Source organism: Sphaeramia orbicularis, chromosome 24, assembly GCF_902148855.1.
Source record: "Sphaeramia orbicularis chromosome 24, fSphaOr1.1, whole genome shotgun sequence".
In the NCBI taxonomy this organism is placed as follows: Eukaryota; Metazoa; Chordata; class Actinopteri; order Kurtiformes; family Apogonidae; genus Sphaeramia; species Sphaeramia orbicularis.
Genome location: NC_043979.1, coordinates 27484428 through 27509774, shown reverse-complemented (window position 1 = coordinate 27509774; position 25347 = coordinate 27484428). Strand labels below are relative to the sequence as shown.

At 37.4% G+C, this 25347-nt stretch overlaps 2 protein-coding genes across 2 annotated transcripts; both read right to left on the bottom strand.

The window, feature by feature from the left end:
• Nucleotides 1-187: 187 nt before the first annotated feature.
• Nucleotides 188-10908, bottom strand: LOC115415307 (cytochrome P450 2K1-like). The gene is made up of 9 exons (XM_030128833.1): nucleotides 10708-10908; nucleotides 10449-10608; nucleotides 7812-7961; nucleotides 7566-7726; nucleotides 3873-4052; nucleotides 2743-2884; nucleotides 1934-2118; nucleotides 1008-1149; nucleotides 188-375 (listed from the first exon to the last, which is right to left on the bottom strand). The coding sequence occupies exons 1-9, from the start codon at nucleotides 10906-10908 to the stop codon at nucleotides 188-190; spliced, it is 1509 nt and encodes a 502-aa protein (XP_029984693.1).
• Nucleotides 10909-12123: 1215 nt separating this feature from the next.
• On the bottom strand, nucleotides 12124-18407 carry LOC115415306 (cytochrome P450 2K1-like). The gene is made up of 9 exons (XM_030128832.1): nucleotides 18201-18407; nucleotides 17942-18101; nucleotides 15444-15593; nucleotides 15198-15358; nucleotides 14888-15067; nucleotides 14241-14382; nucleotides 13920-14104; nucleotides 12924-13065; nucleotides 12124-12381 (listed from the first exon to the last, which is right to left on the bottom strand). Exons 1-9 carry the CDS (start codon nucleotides 18405-18407, stop codon nucleotides 12194-12196), a joined length of 1515 nt encoding a protein of 504 aa, XP_029984692.1. The 3' UTR covers nucleotides 12124-12193.
• Between the last annotated feature and the right edge of the window lie 6940 nt (nucleotides 18408-25347).

Sequence of the window (25347 nt, the reverse complement as noted above, 5' to 3'; positions counted from 1 at the left end):
AGTGATCTAAAGATCAGAAGAAGACTGCAGAGGTTTTTCCATCCTGGCTTTTTCAGGGAACACACATATAGATTAAAACTTAATACAACAGGCTGTACAGTACATTTACTCCAAAATTTGCATGGAGACACAGTAATTAGATAAGATAAACTCTTGATATATAATACAAAAGAACACTGATCCTTCTTCACAAACGGGGGATTGCACACAATTTATGGTGTGAAGGGTTGAGAGTGAGGCCGACTCGAGGAGTCAGATCCAGGTCTTCTTCTTTAACTCCAGGTGGAGGAGTGAAGCAAAAGTGCTGCAGGAGGGTGGTGAAGAAGAGGAAGAGCTCCATCCTCGCCAGACTCTCACCGAGACAAATCCTACGACCTGAAGGAGAGATGAAGGAAAAGGTTTATGTCGTCTGCAAAGAACAGGGTTCATACACATTTTTCAAAGTCAAATTCAAGTACTTTTAAGGGTCATTTTCAAATTTTTCCAGCACAGCACCTTATCGCTGTGGTAAAATACTTACCTACTGGATACATGTACTCCTGTATTTTTTTCCCTTTTTATCACAATGTTGTGATAAAAAATGTTATAAACATCTAGAATTATGTTTCATAATGGCACAAAGTTTAGAAATTAAAGGAGAACACAAAGTTTTACCCCAAAAAAGGGAATACACTTGGCGTTCTTCAGACACGCTCACATGGAGCCAAATATTAAGATTAAAATGTACCTGGAGTTGACATGAAAGAACCTAGTAACTTTCTTTTTTGTCATAAAGTTTTATTTTTCAAAATGTATCACCTCTGTAAGTAGCTTTGGCTTCCCATCTAATATGGCAGAGTCAATATTAGAAATAAACAAATCACATCACAGAGTTAAAATTGTAAGCACTTTCAAGCACTTTTCAGACCTTGAAAACACAACATTGAAATTCCAGAACTTTCAAGGATTTCAAGCACCCATAGAAACCCTGAAAGAAGAGAATAACAGGAAGTAGTAAATTCACCAACCTGCAGAAAAAGGCATGAAGGCGTCTTGCTTGACAAACTTTCCATCTTTGTCCAGGAAGTGAGCAGGATGGAAACTGTGTGGTTTCTCCCATTCAGTCTCATCGTACAATACAGAAGTCAACAGAGGATAAACTGTGGTTCCCTGTGGACACAACACAAATACACCATTACTTCTGCATTTTAAAACAACTGAACTGGACAAAAAGTGGAAAATAAGTAAAGGAATTTAAATCGTAAACACAGCAATAGACATAAAGATTCAGCATGAACAGTTAACATCAATATAAAACAGCCCTAAATGTTTCCGTCCATCATCCCTCTTTGCCTTGTGGTGGTAAAATCTGTCAATAAAAAGCACAAAAGACAAGGCTGGTCTTACAGGTGAGTTTATTCACCCCTTGCAAGAAGGACCCCTGTCTAACGAACACACAAAGAATAAAAAGGGTAAGAAAGAGCAAAGGCAGTGAGTTTTATGTACATGAGATAAAGACAGATGAAGACAAAATTCTTACAGAAATGAAAGCAAGGTTAAAATCAGCTGACAAGTGGTCAAAACATCAAGACATCATGAGATAGGAAGGGGATTTACAGAGTCTCTGTGTATGAGAAAGGGGGAAAACAACATCAACGCACTTTGAGTATGTGTTCATAGAAAAGAGCGATATAAATCTAATCCATTATTATTATTATTATTATTATTATTATTATTATTATTATTATTATTATTATTATTATCATCTGTAGGTAAGAAGTACACAAGTTCTATAATGATATAATCTTGCCTAGTTAAATAGGAATTAAACAAATGTCAGATTAAATTTTGACAGTTACACAAGTAATTTATAGTTTTGGCACTACAGACTCACATGCATTACTTTAATACAAACAGCATAAGTGACAGTAATATTTAACCATTTAATCTTCACCTTCTTAATGAAGTGACCCTGGAAGGTGACATCCTCGCTTGTTTTATGGGGAAGCGCCATGGGGACGATATTGGCCAGCCTCTGGGTCTCATGGATGACGGCGTCGGTGAAAGGAAGGTTCCTCCTGTCCTCAACCTGCACCTGACGAGTCCCTATCACCCTGCTGATCTCCTCCTGGACCTGGTCTGAGATGTGAGAAATGGTTACTCATGATAGTTACTGACTTATATAATACTAAAAGTATGTTAAAATACAGTACATAGAATGCAGATGAAACACTTTTACACTATTTTCAGGTGTTTTGGATACACACTATGCATTTTGGGATATAGAGGCTTGGTGTCAAAACACATGAAGTGAAACACTGATATGTACATGGTTAGTTTCCTTATTTTCCCACATCTTTCTTGTGAATGGCTTTATGTTCTTTGATGTTTAAAGCTGAAATAACACATACTATCTATATTATAAAAGCTAAGTGGCCTCTGTGTGTGTGCGTGTACGTGTGCCTCAGGATTCACACAAAATCTGGAAAGAATAAAACAAGTGGATAGGACCAATATTTTGGTAGATATTAGTCATTTTGCAATACAACAGCCTTCTGGGTTACTGGCAGTCTATAAACCCAATTTGGTATGAATTCAACCAATAGTTTTGTGGCTCGAGTGTTAACAAGCAAACCAAACCAAAAACAATACCCCTTGTCTCCCCTTTGGGTATGTATGGGTTTGCAGGTCTTATCTACATTTTCCAGTTTGTGTCCTCCAACATGCAGCATGGACTGTTAATGTATGAACAGAAGTTCTTACCCTGAATCTTTGGATATTTGGTCATGAGGAGAAGCGCCCATCTGAGTGTAGTTGCTGTTGTATCAGTTCCAGCATTAAACAGATTACGAACTGTTATTAAAAGGTTTTCATTACTGAAGTGACTGTTTGTAACCCCAGATTCCTGTTGGTGAAGATGAATCAGCAGGTAAATCAGTGATCAGACCATAATCTTTTATATCTTACACATAAAAACATTTTGCTGTCTGCTCTTAACAGAAATGTTTAACACTTTGGGTAATAACTGTGAGTTGTTGTAAGGCTAAATAGAGGTTAAGAACTCCATGTCTTTATTGACGTAGGGATGAAAGCAGCAGCCCTGACAACAGCACCTTGTTCAGAACTAGGGATTATGCCCACAATAACTTTAAGAGTTGTGTGATTTAATGAAGGAAAGAAAAATAGTTATTGACATTTATCGATGTCCCATCCCTTCCCTTAACCCTTTCATGCATGAATTGTGAGAACCTTAGTCAAGATTTTTTTCTTCAGTGTTTTTATTCCTCCTTAAGCATGAAAAAAACAATGCGATCGAGTTTTTTTTTTCTATGGAGTTACAAAAATATCCATGCATTTAATTTTTGAAGCAAAGAAACGTGTTTAAAACCCAATATCAGAAAGTGATATTAAAACAATGAAATAAAAACATTTTTAATGCTGCTAATCTGATGTCTTCTCACATTTTAACATATTCTAATGCTAGTATTTACTCACTTCATGGAGATAATATGCAAAAAAAAAAAACCTTCTTGTCTAACAAATAACAATTGATTTACACTTAAACATGTTAGTGCAGATCAGGTTTATCATGAACGATAAACCTGAAAGTTACAGTAATGGTCTGAATGTCAGTGTATGGGATGGTGCGTAAGTGTCCACTGTGTTGGCTGATATGGAACTAAAACAACAAAACCCATGAATATACAAGAGAACAGCTGGAGAAGAACTGTCCACTAGAGGGACCTATGCATGAAAGGGTTACTTTTTTTTTTTTTCCTACAAGTTAAAACAGGATCCAAATCTTCTTTTCTATAGTAAAACTATATGTTGTTCTGTATTTGTGCAATATTAATAGACAATAATGACAAAAAAGTGATGAAATATTTCCTAACCTCCAGAGTTTGTTTTCGGACCATGAATGCATCCACAAATCCTCTGCACATCTGTGGGTTCAGCGTCTCTTTCAACTGACTGAACAGCTTCATATTCTGTTTATTATTTAGCTTAGTATACTCCTCACTTTCCCTCCTGTCAGCAATCCATCTGCCCATCCATGGGAACAGATTGTACATCTGTGAAATGACATACAGACATGAAAAAGCTGTACAGGTAAATGTGCACTTCCTTTACATAGTTCAAATTATGGGGTATGGGGGGGGGGGGGGGGGGGCTGTACCCCCTGATGAAGACCCAGACCCCCTTTAAGAGACAAAAATATCAGTTTTTTGGGGTGTCGGATAATTTTTCTGATTTTGTAAAGAAAATAATAATACTTACAAGTCAACTCCCATTCTTAGTGTAGGAACAGTTTGATGTAAAACGATTTCAGACCCCCCTGTTGTGGACTGTACCATTTTTTTTATCCTGCTGCCCCTTTAACATTAAAGCTGCAGTATGTAGGATTGTGGCCAAAACTGGTACTGCAATTATATTCAAAATACTGTAGAACGTGGTATCCTCTCCTCCTCCCCCGAGGCTAGGGGTTGCCAGATCCCGCATGAGCATCCACTACTAGCGTTTCCTCTAATCCTTGCCACCACACCATAAATTTCATACAAAAAAATCATCACCAGACTTACTCTACATAAGTCTAATATATAACAGGCCAGAACAAACGTCCTGCACAGTCAAATGAAAATTTGCGAAGATTCAGGAGCTCTACCCCCCCACCACCACCACGACCGAACCACGGACGCCGAACTACCGAAACCCCCACCACCACCGAACCACGGACACCGGACTACCGAGCCCCCCCCCCCCCCGACCGAACCACGGACGCCGAACTACCGAACCCCCCCCACACACACACACACTTTCCGGACTACTGATCCCCCCCACACACACCGAACCACAGACACCGAACTACCAACCGAACCCCCCGACCGAACCACGGACACCGAGCTACCGACCCCACCCCCCCACCCCCGACCGAACCACGATTACACACCACTAATGAACAGGTCACTTCCACAGAAAACACTGAACTACAAGGAGCTACCATGGCAAGAGACAAGTCCTACACCGGTACCTGGTCTGTTCACCAGTCCCGGACCGGCAGTCTCTTCACCGGGGCCAGGAGAAGAGACTGCTGCCCGGCCCCGGAAGAAGGGACCAGGTGAAGAGGCCGCAACCCCGGCTCTGAGTGGCTCTTACCGGTGGTCAGACTAAGGCAGGGCCAGCATCGGTCTTCAAATCCTTCTTCTCTTTCAGCCGTCTCCATGTTTCTAAATCATCTCCTATACATCTCCTTGTTTTATTTCTCACTTTGTCACGATGTATTTGGGAATAATAAGAGTCCTTTTAGGTTTAATAACGTCAGACATTTGTGATCAGAAATGTTTCAGCTGCAGCCCACGGGGATCTGGCAACCTGGATGCTGAAAGGCTTCTGACTCTGTGATTAGCAGACAGGTGATGGGCGGAGCCTCAGACCAAAACACACAATGTCAACATAAACATCATTTCAGGGCTGACACTGAGCTTTTCAACTGCACATATTCTGGCTGGACTACTACTGTCAGTGAGATCAGTATTTGAAATGAACATGATTCCTTAATGTCTGGTGACAGTCAAGGCAATTTTACAGTTACTTAGAACATAATTCCTACATACTGCAGCTTTAACTGTGGACCTACTCCTGTTTTAGCTCAAGTGTTGATGTCGAGTGTGACTATCATGATACTGATGTGGCATGTAAGTAGCCAGCAGCCGTCTAACTTGTTGAAAATGTATTATTTTACACCCTTATTTAAGTGTTTTGTTTGTTTATGGATTAAAGAGGACGTCTATATAAGTTCAGTTATTTACCATTGCTCCGCTGAGGCTGGTGCAGTCCATGTTAACGTTAGCTAACTTCTTAGCAAGATAAGCTAAGTCGCTAAACCAAGCTTATTAAATTTTTTGAGGTAAAATCGATTATTATTTCCAGGGAGATAAACTCCCTTTGTTTCCATTCTCATTTTATTGTGAATAATAAAGTGCAATCAGTGAAAGTGTTGTGCAAGTTTACACTTCACATCAACTAGTTCAAAGTTCAGTTCATACAGAAGAAAATAAATTCATTCACGTTCATAGTTCAACATTTCAGTTGAGAACTAGTTAATGTTCAGTTTATTTAACTTTTTTTTTTAAGTGAAGAAAAACTGAGCATTTCTGTGCTCATCTCTCCACATACACCCTCTTCATATTATTGCCCATCAGTTCTGTCTCCAACTGTTTGACTGATCCCAGCTGAGGCAGTAGCCCCATATTACCAAGACTTTATCTGGACCCAAAACATTCAGAATCTCACAAAAAGTCTGAACTGGTTTAAGATCTTTAGTTATAAATATGTTAACTTAAATGCATAGAAAAAAGTAAACTAGTATATGCACAACACTGATCAGTGAAACCTCTGGGGGCCACATAAAAATAACCAGTTAGTAGGTTAATCTAAATAGTACACCCTATTATTGGAGATTGGTTTGTATTGTTTCTACATTCCATAATGTTTTATTTATAGTTAGGTGTTTGTAACTTCACCTGAGAGCCCAGATGCTATTTTATTGAATTAAGATTAAATTTTATTCACAGAGACACTGAGGAAAAGGAAAAGGCACACTGACATCAGACACTCTTTTGGTACAACGAGAGTAAGTAGGAAATACTAGCACTAAGATCTACAGACAACTACAGTAAAAGTGTGGGTGCAGTTTGGCTTTCAGAGTTGTCAAGTAACGAAGTACAAATACTTCAGCTAAATTCCGGCTTGTCATCATTCAGATAAAAAAAAACTATCCAGATAAATGGTGCCATAGAGTGAATTTGATTGTGGTTGGATGAGAATTATAAACACATGCCATTCCAACACCCTATTGGTTTGTATGTGATCCATTGCACCTGACTTTTTGCACCACTTTAATACTTACAGGCAACTAGTCGTCATGTCTTCCACTCCATGAAACACATGTTAATGCTCAGTAGTTCACATATCTTGTCCTTTAATACATTTGCATTGTACTACAATGCCTTCATTTTCAGTGGGCGTATATGTGGCTGAAACAGGTAGACTAAGTGCATCCCAAATGTTTCAACATTTTAATATAACATTAGTCATTATGGCCTTTAGAAAAATGTTTGATGGTTGATACTTCAACTTCTGCAGAAGTCTTTTTAAACCCTAGTATCTATACTTCTACCTGAGTAATGAATGTGAATACTTTTGACACCTCTGTAGGTTTTACACTCTGTTTATGTGTATGAAGGAAGGTGGTGGTCAGCAGACAGGAGAGGCACAGGAAGAAGGACATGAGCAGGACATTCAACAGGAGGAGGGCAGAGTGCAGGACGCTGAGCAGGTGGCAGACATACGACATGATGATGTCAGAGAGCACACTTATCTGGCACTTGGACACTAACCGTGGAGGTGAGTGCGGCTATTCATATTGATATGGTAGTGGAGCATGATCGTCATAGAAGAAGTGTAATCCTCCAATTATGGAGGGGTAAGTCGCACTCTGGTTCCTTTCACCAGTTTTCTGAAGTTTCTGGGAAAACTTGCAGTACATTTGTTTGGACGTTTATCAGCTAAGCCTTGTCAAATGATACCTGTATCGAAGGAGAACCGAGTAGTTGAATGTTTCTGTTTGTTCGATCCACCATGGATGTAAACTCTGGGTCGTCATACTCAAATCTGCTGCCATAGACCAGGGAGCAGATGATATTAGAGACTGCGTAGTTCATGGGTTGGGTTGTATCAAAAGCTTCACCTGAAACGAGGAAAACATTAATATTATGTACAGCCGACCCAAAGATGTTGCTTTATTTGTAGCTGTATGAAAAAAAAGCCCTCACCCTTGAAAGTCTTGAACACTTCTATGAGATGCTGACATTCCTCGATGATTTTGTCCTCACATGCCTTCTTGCCCATCCCATAATCTCTCAGGTTTGTCAGAGTAAAGCGTCTCATCTCTTTCCATGAATCTCCATTGGACCATAAAACCCCTGAGACCAAATAATTCAACATGCATCTTAAACATGTTACTGTTGTACAGATCTGGAAATCACAGACAACATTTGTTAACCAAAAATGCGCTTCAAATCATTGTTTTAACAGACTCCACTTGAAAAATTGGGCTGCAACTAATGACTAGTCGACTAGTGAGATCACGAACAAAAAAAAATAAACAAACAAACATGCATAACTCTTATTTTATTCATAGCAGCAATAAAATACTGTAGCCTCTCTGTAGGAAGATAAACGAGTTTATTCCACACTGGTCACTTTACTGGAAGAACGGTGTTAGTTACTGTTGGTCACAACCATGTCGAAATAAAGAGAGAAAAATTAATGGGAAACTTAACTGCTGGCTCTGTCTCACTCATCTGCTCTGTCTCTTTTTTGCTCTCTCTATTTTCCTCTATCTCTTTTCCTCTCTTCTTCTCTCTTTTTCACTCTCAGCCTCACCAGCTGATTGGCTCCGCCCCCACAACTTTCTCATCAACTCACCTGTCCATCTTAGCCCAGTACACACTAAATGTATTACAGTCAGTAATTGCTTAACTTTCAAACATGATCATTAACAGAACAATTACTCTAGGGTCACTGCTATGCATTTCATGTTTTTTAGAATTTACTCGGTCAGAGCAGTAGCGTGTTGCAGAGTACATGCAGGCTTTTTCTGCAAAAAGATGTCCATAGCTCTTGTCCTCTTCTTAACACTGCTTAAATGTTATCATGAAATTATCAGACAAAATGGCATTAGTCTTTAAACTGACATGATCCTACACACACACACACACACACACACACACACACACACACACACACACACACAGTACTATGCTTGCTACTAGCATGGGAGCTAATTCTCATACAAGGTGTATATAAATCTATGTTGCAGATGTTCACACATAACTGAAGTGGCCCCATGGTACACCCGGCTCAGTTTACATAATCATGTGACGGTTTTCTTGGTTGTGTCATATACAAAATGTTTCCATATTTTGGACCATTTGATTCTCATAGCCTTGCTTACATCAGCTTCTACTGCTGCTCCTTCTGTTCATAGTCATTTGTGAGCATGTGCTGTCAGTGACTTGGGAAAAATGAGACGTCTCACTTTGAGTTACTTCAAATGGCTTCGGTGAAACATTGTTTAGGTGTGCAATACACATGATGGTGTCATTAATGAATTGTTGATTACTAAATTAGTTGTCTACTAATTTTGCCATCCAGTATTAGTTGACTAGTCATTGCAATCGTATTAAAGAACAAAGAGAGGTTTTGGTATTTAAACCTAGACCTAAACCTGCACATTTTGGTAAAAAATGTAATACTGCAATTAGTATGGTGTATTTGGGTGTTTGCAAACATAATAACTTATACTAGCATAAAAAAATGTACCTCTCAGTGTTACTAAATCACTAATCATCAATCAACTAATCATCAATCAACAGACAGCAGTGATTTTATTTATTTATGAAATACCATTTCTTTGATTCAGCTACCTGAATCCTCCTGAATATGGACCCTTAAACCACAGTCTTTTGTGGTTTTATGACTGATACTATGATTTATGTCATGGATTAGCAGAGGGAGGAATGGTTTCAGACACTATTAATCAAATTAATAAAAGCTAAACTTAGAAAATGTCTAACTTAAGGTGCCCAAAGGGCTGGTATTTAAAAAAGTATGGGTGGAGACGAGGAAAGGGCAGGAAACTAGAAATGAAATGGGGACAACAGGTATAGAAGTGAAGAAGGGACAAGTCACATTTAATATCAAAAAATGACATTTCAATTATAAATTCATATTACTACAAGAGTAAAGAATTTGTAGTTTGAGAATAAAGTCATACCATTTGGACAAACAAAAATCACAATGTAATAAGAATTAGGTTATAAATTTATGTCGAGAAAGTCATAAAAGAGTTTAAATTTCCAGCTAAACCACTCCCATTCTGCTTAAGTTTAAAGGAACTGTTATTTATAACAAGTGACTGATTGTTCCTCTGACATTTCCCCTTTCTTATGAGTATCTCATAAAATCAAAAATATCGCAACTTTATTGATATTGTGACCAATTCTTACAACATTTCTACTTTTTCCCCTTGAGAAATTACAACTTCATGCTCATAGAATTAAGATGATTTTCTAGAAATATGTGACTTCATTCTATAAATATGATTTTTTTCCATTTTCACTATTGTCCTAATCTATCACCGACAGATGAGACAATAATGTGGAGGGAAAAGAGAATAAAAGAATATTTTAAAAAAGAAATTAAAGACAGAAAATAAAAACAGACAAAGGAACTAAAATTCAAACTGTTAACAGACAGTGTAGTGTGATTCTAAACATGATAGCCAAAGAACTATAAATGACATGTCTAAAATGTTAACAGTCATCTGTTGGGATTATATTGTTTGTCTCTGTGCTTTGTTTTTCTCTTGAGTTGAACATTTACATGAACATTTATCTTTGACTTACCATGTCCTTTACTCGACTCAACAATTTTCATTGGGTCTCTCTCTCCAAAGACATCAGCTTTGTCAACAAGAGCCTCCTTCACCGTCTTATATCCTGCCAGAACCACCACTTTCTTGGGTCCAAAATAGATGGTAAACACTGACCCATATTTCTTGGAAAGCTGCAAACACCACCATGCATATTAGGAATTACAGTGCATAAACAACAGAAAACCAGACAAGACGAGGTGATAAGCTGAGACAATATAAACCCTCCTCACCTTCAGTAATGTGTTGTAGGGTCTTTTGAGGTCAAGCTGCAGCAGATTACCAAGCACAGGGAGCGGTTTGGGGCCTGGAGGTTGTTTTCCATCTGCATTAGAGCTGAAACTGGAGGAGGAGATGAAATAGACAAGCAGCAGGACCAGCAGAGTCCCCAGCAAGGAGACGGAGCTGGAAGACTGGATAAGATGATCAAACATGGTGATAATATCATCCACGCCAACGTTTTGATTAAGTAACCTCCTGAGATGCTGGCTGGACTGAGACCTTTTGTATCTTCTGGTGAAGGACAAGTCCCGCCCACAGGTGACCCCTGATTGCACAATCATCAGATATGATCCATTTGGATGCTCCATAGTGAACATGGAGAAATACTGAGTCACCAATAAAACCCATGTTGTTTGATAAATGACAGTGAATGAACAGGAGAACCACCAGAACCCCCAACAGGGAGGCAGATCTGGAGGATTGGAGTATACTGCCTATCATCCCCATTTTCTCTAAATCTAACCAAGACTAATCAGTAATGTATTTTATTATGGCTGCACCACCTGACAACACACCAGCCAAGAGAAGGAACAAAATGTTCCAGCCAAAAATGGGCTAATATTTAACTCAAGGTCAGAGTTTTTGTTGTTTGTAGCATTAGTCTGGACCAGTTTAGAGGACTTGTCTCCTCTTTGTGTGAGTGGAGATGAGGTGTCGACGGTTGTGGGAGGCCGAACGTGTGGTGCGAAGTCCTGTCCAGTGCTGCTTGCAGCTTTAATATATGCTTGTCATTTCCGAAACAACTTAAAAGGAATGAAAAGAGGACAGCGATTCAATTTTTATTTCAAAATACACAGAAAGAAGGTATAAATACAAGAACTTCTTGATTTTCTTTCTGACCTATGTAAAATACAAAATGTTGATTTATTGAACAGATTTTCAATCAGTAATAAAATGTACTCATTCTTTTTTTCCATATCTCCATGGCACCAAAAAACTAATACTTTTGCATCTTTTTCATGATCGATTCAACAGCTTCATAAATGAACCTTCCTTGTCTTTTCATACTAAATGTCAAAACAACAAAAACTCTGTATAGTCAGTACACTGATAAATTTTGATTGCATAAAACTTTAAGATTTCCTCTTTTATGATTATTAAATGTTGAAACACTTGTATGTATGCATTACATTATATACATTTTTGCAGAGCTGATTCAGACCTACACCTGCAGGATTCTTTTTTCTTCTTTTTTGCACATTTGACTTGAATCAAAATTCAGTCAATTTTTGGGCCTCACAGAAGTGACCAATGATCTAAAGATCAGAAGAAGACTGCAGAGGTTTTTCCATCCTGGCTTTTTCAGGGAACACACATATAGATTAAAACTTAATACAACAGGCTGTACAGTACATTTACTCCAAAATTTGCGTGAAGACACAGTAACTAGATGAGATAAACTCTTGATATATAATACAAAAGAACACTGATCCTTCTTCACAAACGGGGGATTGCACACAATTTATGGTGTGAAGGGTTGAGAGTGAAGCCGACTCGAGGAGTCAGATCCAGGTCTTCTTCTTTAACTCCAGGTGGAGGAGTGAAGCAAAAGTGCTGCAGGAGGGTGGTGAAGAAGAGGAAGAGCTCCATCCTTGCCAGACTCTCACCGAGACAAATTCTACGACCTGAAGGAGAGATGAAGGAAAAGGTTTATGTCGTCTGCAAAGAACAGGGTTCATACACACTTTACAAGATCAAATTCAAGTACTTTTAAGGGTCATTTTCAAATTTTTCCAGCACAGCACTTTACGCTGTGGTAAAATACATACCTACTGGAGTACATATACTCCTGATTATTTTTTCACTTTTTATCACAGTGATGTACCTTGTATTATGCTATAAACATCTCAAATTATGTTTCATAATGGTACAAAGTTTAGAAATTAAAGGAGAACACAAAGTTTTACCCCAAAAAAAGGGAAGCCACTTGGCGTTCTTCAGACACACTCACACAGAGCCAAAGATTAAGATTAAAATGTACCTGGAGTTGACCTGAGAGCACCTGCTTATATTCTTTTTTGACAAATTTTTTTTTTTTGAAAATGTATCACCTCTCTGTAAGTAGCCTTAAGTAGACCTTGAAAACACAACATTGGAATTCAAGGATTTCAAGCACCCATAGAAACCCTGAAAGAAGAGAATAACAGGAAGTAGTAAATTCACCAACCTGCAGAAAAAGGCATGAAAGCGTCTCGCTTGACAAACTTTCCATCTTTGTCCAGGAAGTGAGCAGGATGGAAACTGTGTGGTTTCTCCCATTCAGTCTCATCGTACAATACAGAAGTCAACAGAGGATAAACTGTGGTTCCCTGTGGACACAACACAAATATACCATTACTTCTGCATTCTAAAACAACTGAACTGGACAAAAAGTGGAAAATAAGTAAAGGAATTTAAATCGTAAACACAGCAATAGACATAAAGATTCAGCATGAACAATTAACATCAATATAAAACAGCCCTAAATGTTTCTGTCCGTCATCCCTCTTTGCCTTGTGGTGGTAAAATCTGTCAATAAAGAGCACAAAAGACAAGGCTGGTCTTACGGGTGAGTTTATTCACCCCTTGCAAGGAGGACCCCTGTCTAACGAACACACAAGGAATAAAAAGGGTAAGAAAGAGCAAAGGCAGTGAGTTTTATGTACACGAGATAAAGACAGACGACATGAATCTTACAGAAATGAAAGCAAGGTTAAAATCAGCTGACAAGTGGTCAAAACATCATAAAGACTTCATGAGGTGGGTAGGGGATTTACACAATCTTTTTGTATGAACAAGGGGGAAAAAAAACCACACGATACAAGATGGAGGGGGTTTGGTCATATATGTCTGCAATAAAACACTATGTTCTTCTGATGTATACACTCTATGTTCTCCGGTGCATGTTATCCAAAGGCTGTGCTGTTACACTAGATATAGATAGTGTATGTCCTGTGCATTGTATCAACGTGACCACATCAAAACAAGAGGTTTAAAGTTAGGTGAAAACTATACAAGTTCTATAATGATATAATCTTGCCTAGTTAGATAGGAATTTCACAAATGTCAAATTGAATTTTGACAGTTACACCAGTAATATGTAGTTTTGGGACTACAGACTCAGGCGCACTACTTGAATACAAACAACATAAGTGACAGTAATATTTAACCATTTAATCTTCACCTTCTTAATGAAGTGACCCTGGAAGGTGACATCCTCGCTTGTTTTATGGGGAAGTGCCATGGGGACGATATTGGCCAGCCTCTGGGTCTCATGGATGACGGCATCGGTGAAAGGAAAGTTCTTCCTGTCCTCGACCTGCACCTGACGAGTCCCTATCACCCTGCTGATCTCCTCCTGGACCTGGTCTGAGATGTGAGTTACTGTGAGTTACACTACTGTACAACTCAAACATGTATGGGTTTGCAGGTCTTATCTACGTTTTCCAGTTTGTGTCCTCCAACATGCAGCATGGACTGTTAATGTATGAACAGAAGTTCTTACCCTGAATCTTTGGATATTTGGCCATGAGGAGAAGCGCCCATCTGAGTGTAGTTGCTGTTGTATCAGTTCCAGCAGCAAACAGATTGAGAACTGTTATCAGAAGGTTTTCATTGCTGAAGTGACTGTTTGTAACCCCAGATTCCTGTTGGTGAAGATGAATCATCAGGGTAAATCAGTGATCAGACCATAATCTTTGATGTGTTACACATGAAAACATTTTACTCTCTTCTCTTATCTTGCATTTCTTTTAAAATGTCTATTTTAATGAAGAATTACACAGACAAGAACATTATAGGCTTTAGAATGATTAAATACTGTGGAATGATGGAAACACTAACACTAGGAAAATGTTAAACTCAACTCGCAATAAATGTTTAACACTTTGGGTAATAATTGTGAGTTGTTGTATTGCTAAATAGAAGATAAGAACTCCATGTCTTTATTGACGTAGGGATGGAAGCAGCAGCCCTGCCAACTGCACCTTGTTCAGAACTAGGGATTATGGCCACAATAACTTAAGAGTTCTGTGATTTAATGAAGGAAAGAAAAATAGTTATTGATATTTATCAATGTCCCATCCCCTTCCCTTATATATATAATTTTTCTCATCAACAGCAATCACAAAAAAGGATGAAATATTTCCTAACCTCCAGAGTTTGTTTTCGGACCATGAATGCATCCACAAATCCTCTGCACATCTGTGGGTTCAGCGTCTCTTTCAACCGACTGAACAGCTCCATATTCTGTTTTTTATTTAGATTACTACACTTCTCAAATTCGCTCTTGTCAGCTATCCATCTGCCCATCCATGGGAACAGATTGTACACCTGTGAAATTATAAAGAGACATTAAAAAGGCTCAACAGGTGTATTTACAGTTCCAGTTTTCTGAAGTTTCTGGGAAAACTTTAAGTATATTTGGTTGAAAGTCTATCAGCTAAGCCTTGTCAAATGATACCTGTATTGATGGAGAACCTCCGAGTTGAATGTTTCTGTTTGTTCGATCCACCATGGATGTAAACTCTGGGTTGTCATACTCAAATCTACTGCCATAGACCAGGGAGCAGATGATATTAGAGACTGCGTAGTTCATGGGTTGGGTTGTGTCAAAAGCCTCACCTGAAACAGGGTAAATATTAATATTATGTACAGCCGACCCAAAGATGTTGCTTTATTTGTAGCTGTATGAAAAAAAAGCCCTCACCCTTGAAAGTCTTGAACACTTCCATGAGATACTGACATTCCTCGATGATTTTGTCCTCACATGCCTTCTTGCCCATCCCATAATCCCTCAGGTTTGTCAAAGCAAAGCGTCTCATCTCTTTCCATGAATCTCCATTGGACCATAAAACCCCTGTGACCAAATAATTCAACATGCATCTTAAACATGTTACTGTTGTACAGATCTGGAAATCACAGACAACATTTGTTAACCAAAAATGTGTTTCAAATCATTGTTTTAACAGACTCCACTTGAAAAATTGGGCTGCAATTCAATAGTTGACTCGTCATTGACTACTGTAACGACTAGTCGACTAGTCCGATTATGAACAAAAAAAAAAACATAGCTTTATGTTCATAGCAGCAATAAAATACTGTAGCCTCTGTGTAGAAAGATAAACGAGGGTTTATTCCACACTGGTCACTTTACTGGAAGAACGGTGTTGGTTACTGTCAGTCGCAACCATGTCGAAATAAAGGGAGAAAAATTAATGGGAAATTTAACTGCTGGCTCTGTCTCACTCATCCGCTTTTTCTGCAAAAAGCCGTCCATAGCTCCCATACTCTTCTTAATTCTGTCATGATCCTCCACACATATATACACACACCCACTCACACACACAGTACTAGGCTCACTACTAGCATGGGAGCTTATTATCTTAGGAGGTGTGTCTAAATCTATGTTGCCAGTCTCAGCTTACAGATCTCACATGTGACAGTTTTCTTGGTTGTGTCGTATACGAAATGTTCCCAAACCTTGGATCAGTTGTTTCTCATTGCCTTGCTTCAACCGAGTTCTACTGCTGCCCCTTCTGTTTACTTTGGTGAAACATTGTTTAGTATGGTAACATGATTGCATGCTGTGGGATACACACGATGACGTCATTAATGAATTGTCAATCACTAAATTAGTCGTCGACTAATTTTGCCATCGACTACCAGTTGACTAGTCATTGCAGTCATATTGAAGAACAAAGAGAGGTTTTGGTTTTTCAACCTAGACTTAAACCTGCACATTTTGGTAAAAAAAATGTAATACTGCAATTATTGTGGTTTATTAGGATGTTTGCAAACATAAAAACTTATACTAGCATAAAAAAAAAAATGCAACAAAAAATAGCAAATTTCATTTTTCACTGTACCTCTCAGTGTTACTAAATCACTAATCATTAATCAACAGACAACAGCGATTTTATTTATTTATAAAATAACATTTCTTTGATTTGGCTACGTGAATCCTCCGGAATATAAATTATATCTGTTTACTTTTATTTATTTTAGGCAGTTTTTTGTCTTTATTTCTAGTCTGTTTTAATCATGATCAGTGAGCTGCTGGGAGTACCTGTCCATGTTATTTGTCTGTGCTGTTTTTAATCTATCTGTTCCCTGTATGTGTCCTGTGGTTTTAAGGTTTTTTTGTGTTTGAGAAGCCCTCTCCAGACTGCAGAACAAATCCACTAATGGGTATTAATAAAGTCACCTTGAACATTGAATCTTGAAATATGGACCCTTACACGACAGTCTTTTGTGGTTTTATAACTGATACTCTGATTTATGTCATGGATTAGCAGATGGAGGAAAGGTTTTAGACACTGAATTAATAAAAGCTAAACTTTGAAAATGTCAAACTTAAGGTGCCCAGAGAGCTGGTCAAACAAACACAAACTAATGAATTAAAAAAAAATAAAGCATGGGTGGAGAAGAGGAAAGGGCAGGAAATGAAATGGGGAAGACAGGTATAGAAGTGAAGAAGGGACAGGTCACATTTGATATATATATATTTAAAAAATGATATTTCAATTATAAATTCATATTACTACAGGAGTAAAGAATTTGTAGTTTGAGAATTAACTCATTCTTTGGACAAACTAAAATCACAACGTAATAGGAATTAGGTTATAAATTTATGTCAAGAAAGTCATAAAAGAGTTAAAATTACCATCTAAACCACTCCCATTCTGCTTAAGTCTAAAGGAACCATTGTTTATCACAAGTGACTGATTGTTCCTCTAATATTTCCATTCCTTATGAGTATCTCATAAAATGTAAAATACTGCAACTCTATTAATATTGCGACCAATTCTTATAACATTGACTTTTTTCCCCTTGAGAAATTACAATTTTATGCTCATAGAATTAAGCTTATTTTCTAGAAATGTGACTTCATTATATATATATATATATATATATATATATATATATATATATATATATATATATTTCCATTTTCACTGTTGTCCCAGTCTATCACCAACAGATGAGACAATAACATGGATGGAAAAGAAACAAAAGAGAGAATAAAAACAAAGCCACACAAATTACAACTGTTAACAGTGTAGTGTGATTCTAAACATGATAGCCAAAGAACTATAAATGACATGTCTAAAATGTTAACAGTCATCTGTTGGGATTATATTTTGTCTCTGTGGTTTGTTTGTCTCTTGGGTTGAACATTTACATGAACATTTATCTTTGACTTACCATGTCCTTTACTAGACTCAGCAATTTTCATTGGGTCTCTCTCTCCAAAGACATCAGCTTTGTTAACAAGAGCCTCCTTCACCGTCTTATATCCTGCCAGAACCACCACTTTCTTGGGTCCAAAATAGATGGTAAACACTGACCCATATTTCTTGGAAAGCTGCAAACACCACCATGCATATTAGGAATTACAGAGCATAAACAACAGAAAACCAGACAAGACGAGGTGATAAACTGAGACAATATAAACCCTCCTCACCTTCAGTAATGTGTTGTAGGGTCTTTTGAGGTCAAGCTGCAGCAGATTACCAAGCACAGGGAGCGGTTTGGGGCCTGGAGGTTGTTTTCCATCTGCGTTAGAGCTGAAACTGGAGGTGGAGATGAAATAGACAAGCAGCAGGACCAGCAGAGTCCCCAGCAAGGAGACGGAGCTGGAAGACTGGATAAGATGATCAAACATGGTCATAATATCATCCACGCTAACGTCTTGTTTCAATAACCTCCCAAACTGCTGGACTGAGACCTTTTTTATCTGCAGAAGGACAAGTCCCGCCCACAGGTGACCCCTAATTGTGCAAGAAGTGTCCAGCAAACATTATATCTTCTTTGTCATGAGGTCTGTTCTGGACATAGTGCGTTGTTTTTCTTATCTTGAATTGTCTATCATTATGTGTCAGTCTTTACAGAGGTGAGACTGACTTTGAAAAGGTTTGGTCTAGTGGTGGAGCTTTGGGTTTTTAAACGTTTTTGGCACTTGGTGGTTTCATATCCTTCATGTTAGAGATTCAAGAATTTTTATTGTCATCATGCGCACATAACGGAATTTTTCTTACAGGCTGTTAGAGTATATGTATTAGGTGACTTTGACATGAGCAAAATATATCTGAAAAATACTGAGTTAACTGTGTGTCTTGATCAGAAATTACTGTATGATACAACCTGATTAACTTGATAATTATATTTTTCTGTGATTCTGTGATCCTTGTGAGTCAGTGTGGTGGTTCTTCTTTCATCCACAATATCGCTTCTGTTTTTTCATTTTAAAGCCCACTCTATTATATGGTTTGGTTTCTTCTACTGAAAATGGTTAAAACAGAATAAATACATTATAGATTATATTCAGTGTAATTTTGTGTTAAAATGAACATATTTTATTACAAAGGTTTTTTTTTAATGTGAATGTTTCTGTTTTCTGTGTTCTACTGTGAATAAAATGCAGCTTCATGAGATCTGCAAATTGCTGCATTTTGTTTTTGTGCAGTATGAGCAGCCTTCGCCTTCTAAACAATAATCTACCTCCTCTAACCCAAGTATTGGAGAATACTCAATCAACATATTACACAAAATGTACAATACAGGAAATGCAATTTGGGTAGTTATATAAGTACCCCACTAATAGGTATTACAGCCACAGAGGGTTTAACTGTCTGAAAATATACCACAAAGTTGCAACCTTTCAATTTAACGCATGTCAGTTCAACAACAAACGTTATAAAAGCAACAAAAACCTAACAATATGAATGTAGAAGTCATTGAATTAGAATGTTGAGAATATGCAGAAACCTGGGACAGAATAAAGGGCTTTTCTCTCCTAGTTTACATATCAAAATTAAATCAAAATGAGCCTTTGCCTTTTCAAATCTGGGTTAAAAAGATAAACAGTGCATGTTGGTGTATCTTTTACCTATATATTGTAAACCATTGTAAATGATAAACTTTACTGAAATAATTTTACTGCTTCGTTTATATGTTCATGTTTGTAAAGAGTCATTTGTGCTGACTATGAGCTTAAGTAAAGAATTTTGCATTGGATTGTCCTTTAACTTAGTTCTCGGTTACCTTTCAACCACTTTTATCCACAGTATCTGTTTCACTGAGTCAAGTTAAACATTCCTATGTGTTAGTCAATTATAACCCAGTCCATCTTTTGTTTAAAGCACACTTCACAACAGGCTTTAAATGCAACATAGAGTAGATTCTAAGGCATGTTTTTACCTCTTAAATCTTCCTTGCATTTTACAGGGTTTGCTTTGGAGAGTTCATCATCATCAACCTTCAGCAGCAACAAACAACAAACGTCAGCCAATATTAACACTAGTAAAACGTTTACAACAATGACTTAGACTGGGAGACGTGTCCTATACATTTTTTGAAATGGCTTACTTTCTAAAAGCATCAATTCACCAGGATTTATTAAATGAAAACAATTTGCAAAAAGACTATTTGCACACTATGGAATCAAAGCAACTTAAATAAGATGGAACACATTCATTGTCTAAAAAAATACCTGTTGTTTCTTGTTGAATAACTTAGATTTAATTCAGTAAAATTTCTCCAGTGTTAAAAAAACATCTGAACTTGAAAATATATTGCTTCTTACAGTAGGATAAGATAAAATATAATTATAGACATCATGCTGTTTCATGTCATTATGGGCAAGTGAAGCCAAAATTTCCCAGTTAAGGGAGCTGCCATGTTGCTTCTGTGTCAAGCCATAGAGTAGAACAGTAGATTGGACATTAAGTCACATTATTTTTGTTCTATAATCATCTTAAAAAGTTCCATCACAGGATAGATTTTGATGTCTTTTTGATGCTGCCCTCTCTTACCACTTGAATTACTGCGTGCTGACAGGTAAATATAGAATTTTTGGCGAAAGATGCCAAACACTGAAGCTCGAACATCTAAAGGTGAAGTTTATTTATTATCTGTAGGTTTAACCTTTTATAGGGCACTCGTAGAAATACTATGAAATTCAAAATTTCAACCTTAGTGTGTTTTTGGAGAACATAAGGCTTTATTACTTCTGTCAAATTTTTCAAAATTCGAGTATTTTATTCTTATGTAGAAAAAAGGTTAATGAAGTTACCGTATTTAGTTCTTTACTCATAAGTGGCAAAAAAAAAAAAAAAAAAAAATCCAAGTAAATATAAAAAAAATACAAGAAAAAAACATGTGAGGTGAAAGAACCGTGTCTTTTAGAACATTAGAAGATCATTTTTAGAACATTAGACCAACATAAGTGCTGATCCAGACACCTGTCCACATCCACGTTATCCCTTTGAACACCATTCCTTACATTAGTACCATTACTTCATGGTACCTAACAAAGCAGGTCCACACACTGTTCATGCAGAGGTGGACCTTACAGACTCTGTAGACCACATTGGACCTGAGATTGTTGACTCACTGTCCTCACTGTAACTGTTGCTGTCACCGTCTTGTAATGTGTGTGGAAATTACCAAAAATAGTCACTTGCCTGATGAATGTTACTCCTTCATTTGTGCTTTCTACAGTAGATGTGACATGATCATTGCTTCAAACTCGTTTCTGTGGATGTGATGCATATGAAGGATCGTGTCATTTTTTTGCTCAGCATCGTTGTGGGTTTTCCTCTTATATATTGTATTCTATTGCTAAGTCTCTGCCTGAAATGGAATATGTTGAAAATGGGTTAAAATATGTATATCCCCTTATAATACTAAGTGATGTAATAGTTATGTTTACATAAAGAAAAGCTCCATCCATCCTACATACATTCATTCCTTCACTCATGCATCAATAAGACTCTGAGATGAAGTGAAACAGAATCTAAAGCAACTCATGTCTAGTTTCACCCCTCACTCCACAGCTCTGACTTATCCAAATATAGGCACTGGTTAGAAAGAACAAAAAAAAAACAATATGGTGACACATCTCAAGACAAAAAAAATACATGAATCAATGAACTATGAGTCATGGAGGCTCTGACCACTATTTACAATAGAATAGAACTTCATTGTCACTGTTACAGGAACAATGAAAATCATTTTAGCAGCTCTGTTTCTCTTAAGCAGCAAACACTTAAAGAAAAAACACTATAGAATATCACACAAATTGTACTAAAAATATTGACAAAACTACAAGAAATAAAAAAATGTACAAAATAATATAGTTGGAAGACCTGTAACTGTAGATACGTACTTCACCAATAGTTTGTTAAACTGTGTGTATCAGATCAAGTTTTTCAACCAGATCAGCTCATTATGAAATATTCTCAATCTCACATCTGTGTTTGCACATGAAGTTTGACAATATTTGATGTTATTTTGGACTTAAGTGCAGAATTTTCAATCTTGAAGATGGAGTAAGTTGAAATGTGGATAATGAAAACACATCATTTTTAAAGTCTTGTGGGATGAGTTGTGGTTTTCACAACTAATTTATGATTAACAGTGGACAGGAAATGCAGTGCAGTTTATGTGAGTGGAAACAATGTTGTGCAGGTCAAAAATCTAACCTTCTACATCTTCACTCTTATGGGGATTATATTGACACTGTATGATGTGCAGATTAGATGGTCAGATGCATCATAAAATGCAAAAATTACCTGGGATTTGGGGCCAGCACATACAAATGACACTGAAATAAAAAAAAATAAAATAGAAACTACTTAAAGTTAACAAGAAAAGCCATGATGAAGTCATAATGAGGAGGCGACATGTTCATGGTGACAGGAAGTTACGTGTTTTCCTGTATGAAGCCTTACGTCAGAATGAGACAATAGCAGGATGGAGGAATACAGAAATATTAAGAGTCTTTTAGTTCTGATGGTAATAATCCAATTTACAGGTGAAGTTACATATACTTAAGAAAATTTGAAAAAAAATTTGCAGTAATAGAATGTTGCAGTATGCTTTTTAAACACTGGAGATTGTAATTTACATTTTTAACAGCAAAAGACAAAGTACAATGGAAATGCACTACATTCTTGTTTTTTTCTCTTTTGGTTTTTCAGCAGGAGTATCAGGAAGAAATTCTGTTTTTGTCATCAGAGAGAGAGACAAAGTGACTTTGCCTTGTGGATATGTGATGGATGGTCAGTGAGAATGCAACCGCACTACCTGGCTTTTCACTGATTTTAGAAAAAGACATGTAAAAGAGCTGATTGTTTTTACCAAAATTAAAGGAATATTTCTATGCAGCCCAACTAAGACCCAATTATTTATTGGTGCAAACCTGATTATGAAGCTAAATGGAAAGAAATAGTAGTAGATCAACAACCGATTCAAAATATGATTGGTGACAAGGAACTGTACAAGAAATTTAGAAAAAACATAGCTCCAATAACAGGTCATATGTTAGAATTATGGTTTAAAATATTAAAAACTAATAAATGTTACAATGATTCAAAACGTTTAAAATGGGTAGCTTTTGATGGCAAATTCAAGCTGGCTCAATATGATCAAGGATTTAAACAGTGGACAGCCAAAGGAGTGACAGTGTGGTGTGTTTTAGAAAGAGAAGAGCAGCTGGAGAATTTCCAGAATTTGCAAGAAAAATATGATCTGGGGACACATGACTTTTATAGATATCTACAACTAAGAGATTATTACAGAAAGGAAATCCAGGTTGACCCCTCCAAGGAAGTGAACAGTGTGGTCCAAATCATTATCAAAGCATAAGGAAAGTAAATCAAGAATAATTTCAGCAATCTATCGTGGGTTCAACTCACATAACAAAAACTCAACCAAATATGTAAAAGAAAAATGGGAGGAGGAGCTCAATGGGAAAATTACAGATGATGATTGGCTTAATATGTGGAAGATACACCAAACATCCTCTAGTTCACAGATCTGGGGGGAGTTTTCCTGGAAAAATCTGGTGCATTCCTTTATTACACATAAGAAAAAAGTAAGCAGTTAGACAGCAGCAATGTTAGAGGGAATGTGGAGAATTTGGTGTAGATCACACATGTTTTTTGGAAATGTGATAAAATAATTGGGTTTTGGGAAATGGTGTCTAGAGTACTAAAACAAATAATGGGGTATGGGATTCCAATGTGCTGTGATGTTCTGTATTTTTGTAACTTATCTGATGGAAATGTAGCAGGAAATGACATATACTTGGTTAAGATACTTTTAGTGGCTTTTAAAAAAGCTATTACAAGGAACTGGGGAAGGACAGAACCACCTACACAGGACCAGTGGATCGCAGTTATTGATGGAATATATCCAGTGGAAAGGGTGACTCACAAACTGCGACTAAGGGAAACTGTAATGGACAAAAAGTGGAATAAATGGACTGTTTACAGAGCGAAGAATGGTGGAAAGACTGGATAAAGGAAATGTGTTGAAATATGTATGATGTGCCCAAGCAGTGTTGGTTTGTTTGTCTTTTGTTGTTTTGTCAAATATATGTGTAACAAATTTCGATAAAAACTTAAGTGAAAAAAAAAGAGCTGATTGGTCTGATTATGGTCAGATTAATGACAAGTCTAAATCAGACTGACTCACTGTTTCAACAGACTGCTCTGTGATTATAAAGGTCACAGCTGAAGATGTTGGTGGGTATTACTGCCAACCAGTGGCAGACAGTGCATTTCACACCTAGGCCTTCAGTAGTGCTCCGTCTGAATCAATCCACCCCTTAATGACTATATTATGGTAATAAAAACCATCTTATTATGCAGATATGCAGTATGAAGAGCTGTTGCATCGCAGATAGATAACTTGTGTAGCCACAATAAATGCCTTTACTGAATAAACAAACCCGGGGTGCACAAGTCTCCTTCTACTGCAGCTACAGCTGTGACACACATGAAGCCTCAGTCACACATGCCCTTGCGAATGGCTACGAACACTGTGCGAACGATTTATGGAGCATTTCGTACGACCTTCACAAGGTGGCTGTATAAGAATGGTGTGTTTATGGAGTCTTCATGGACCGTTCCTAAGTTCGTAGCCAGCTGAGCGATCTTGTCCAAGATTTTCTACGAACGCAGTATGAAACCCCCTTTCACACGGCGCACTAACAAATGCCTTATGAACTACGTAAGAACAACCCACGACATTCATGGATCAGGAAGCCTTTCCAGGACCCACATGTTCCTGCAGTGTCCGCAAGTAGATCTCAAGAACACATTACGGTGTTATTAGGGGTCCCTTAACAGCGTTCACACGAACGGACGAACAGACAGAGATTTGAATGGCATTCTTAAGGTGGACGGAAGGTGCAGTACAGCAGTAGTACGACATTTGTGGCGTTCTTAGAGGGGTCGACTACAAACTGTCAAAATGGAGTGGATGACTGATCTCGAACGCACGGTGCAGAGCATATGAAGAATAAAGTGTTTTATTAACAGAAACATAAACTTGAAATAAATCTGCAGAGATAATGCACAGTCCACCGGGACGAGGATCAGGGTGATGGATGTGTGTTGGACACTTAGTGTTTTTAACGTTCACTTCCCTCTATTGTTCTTGTGTACCTTTGTTTTATTCTTATACCTTCTACTTCAAATTTCTTAATTTGATGTCTTATTATGACTCCTAATTTCTAACAGTACAGGTCAGTTTTCACTCAGTAATGTGTGATTTCAGCACCACGGACAGCACATCAAATGCGCATTCATGAAAGGCTTAAT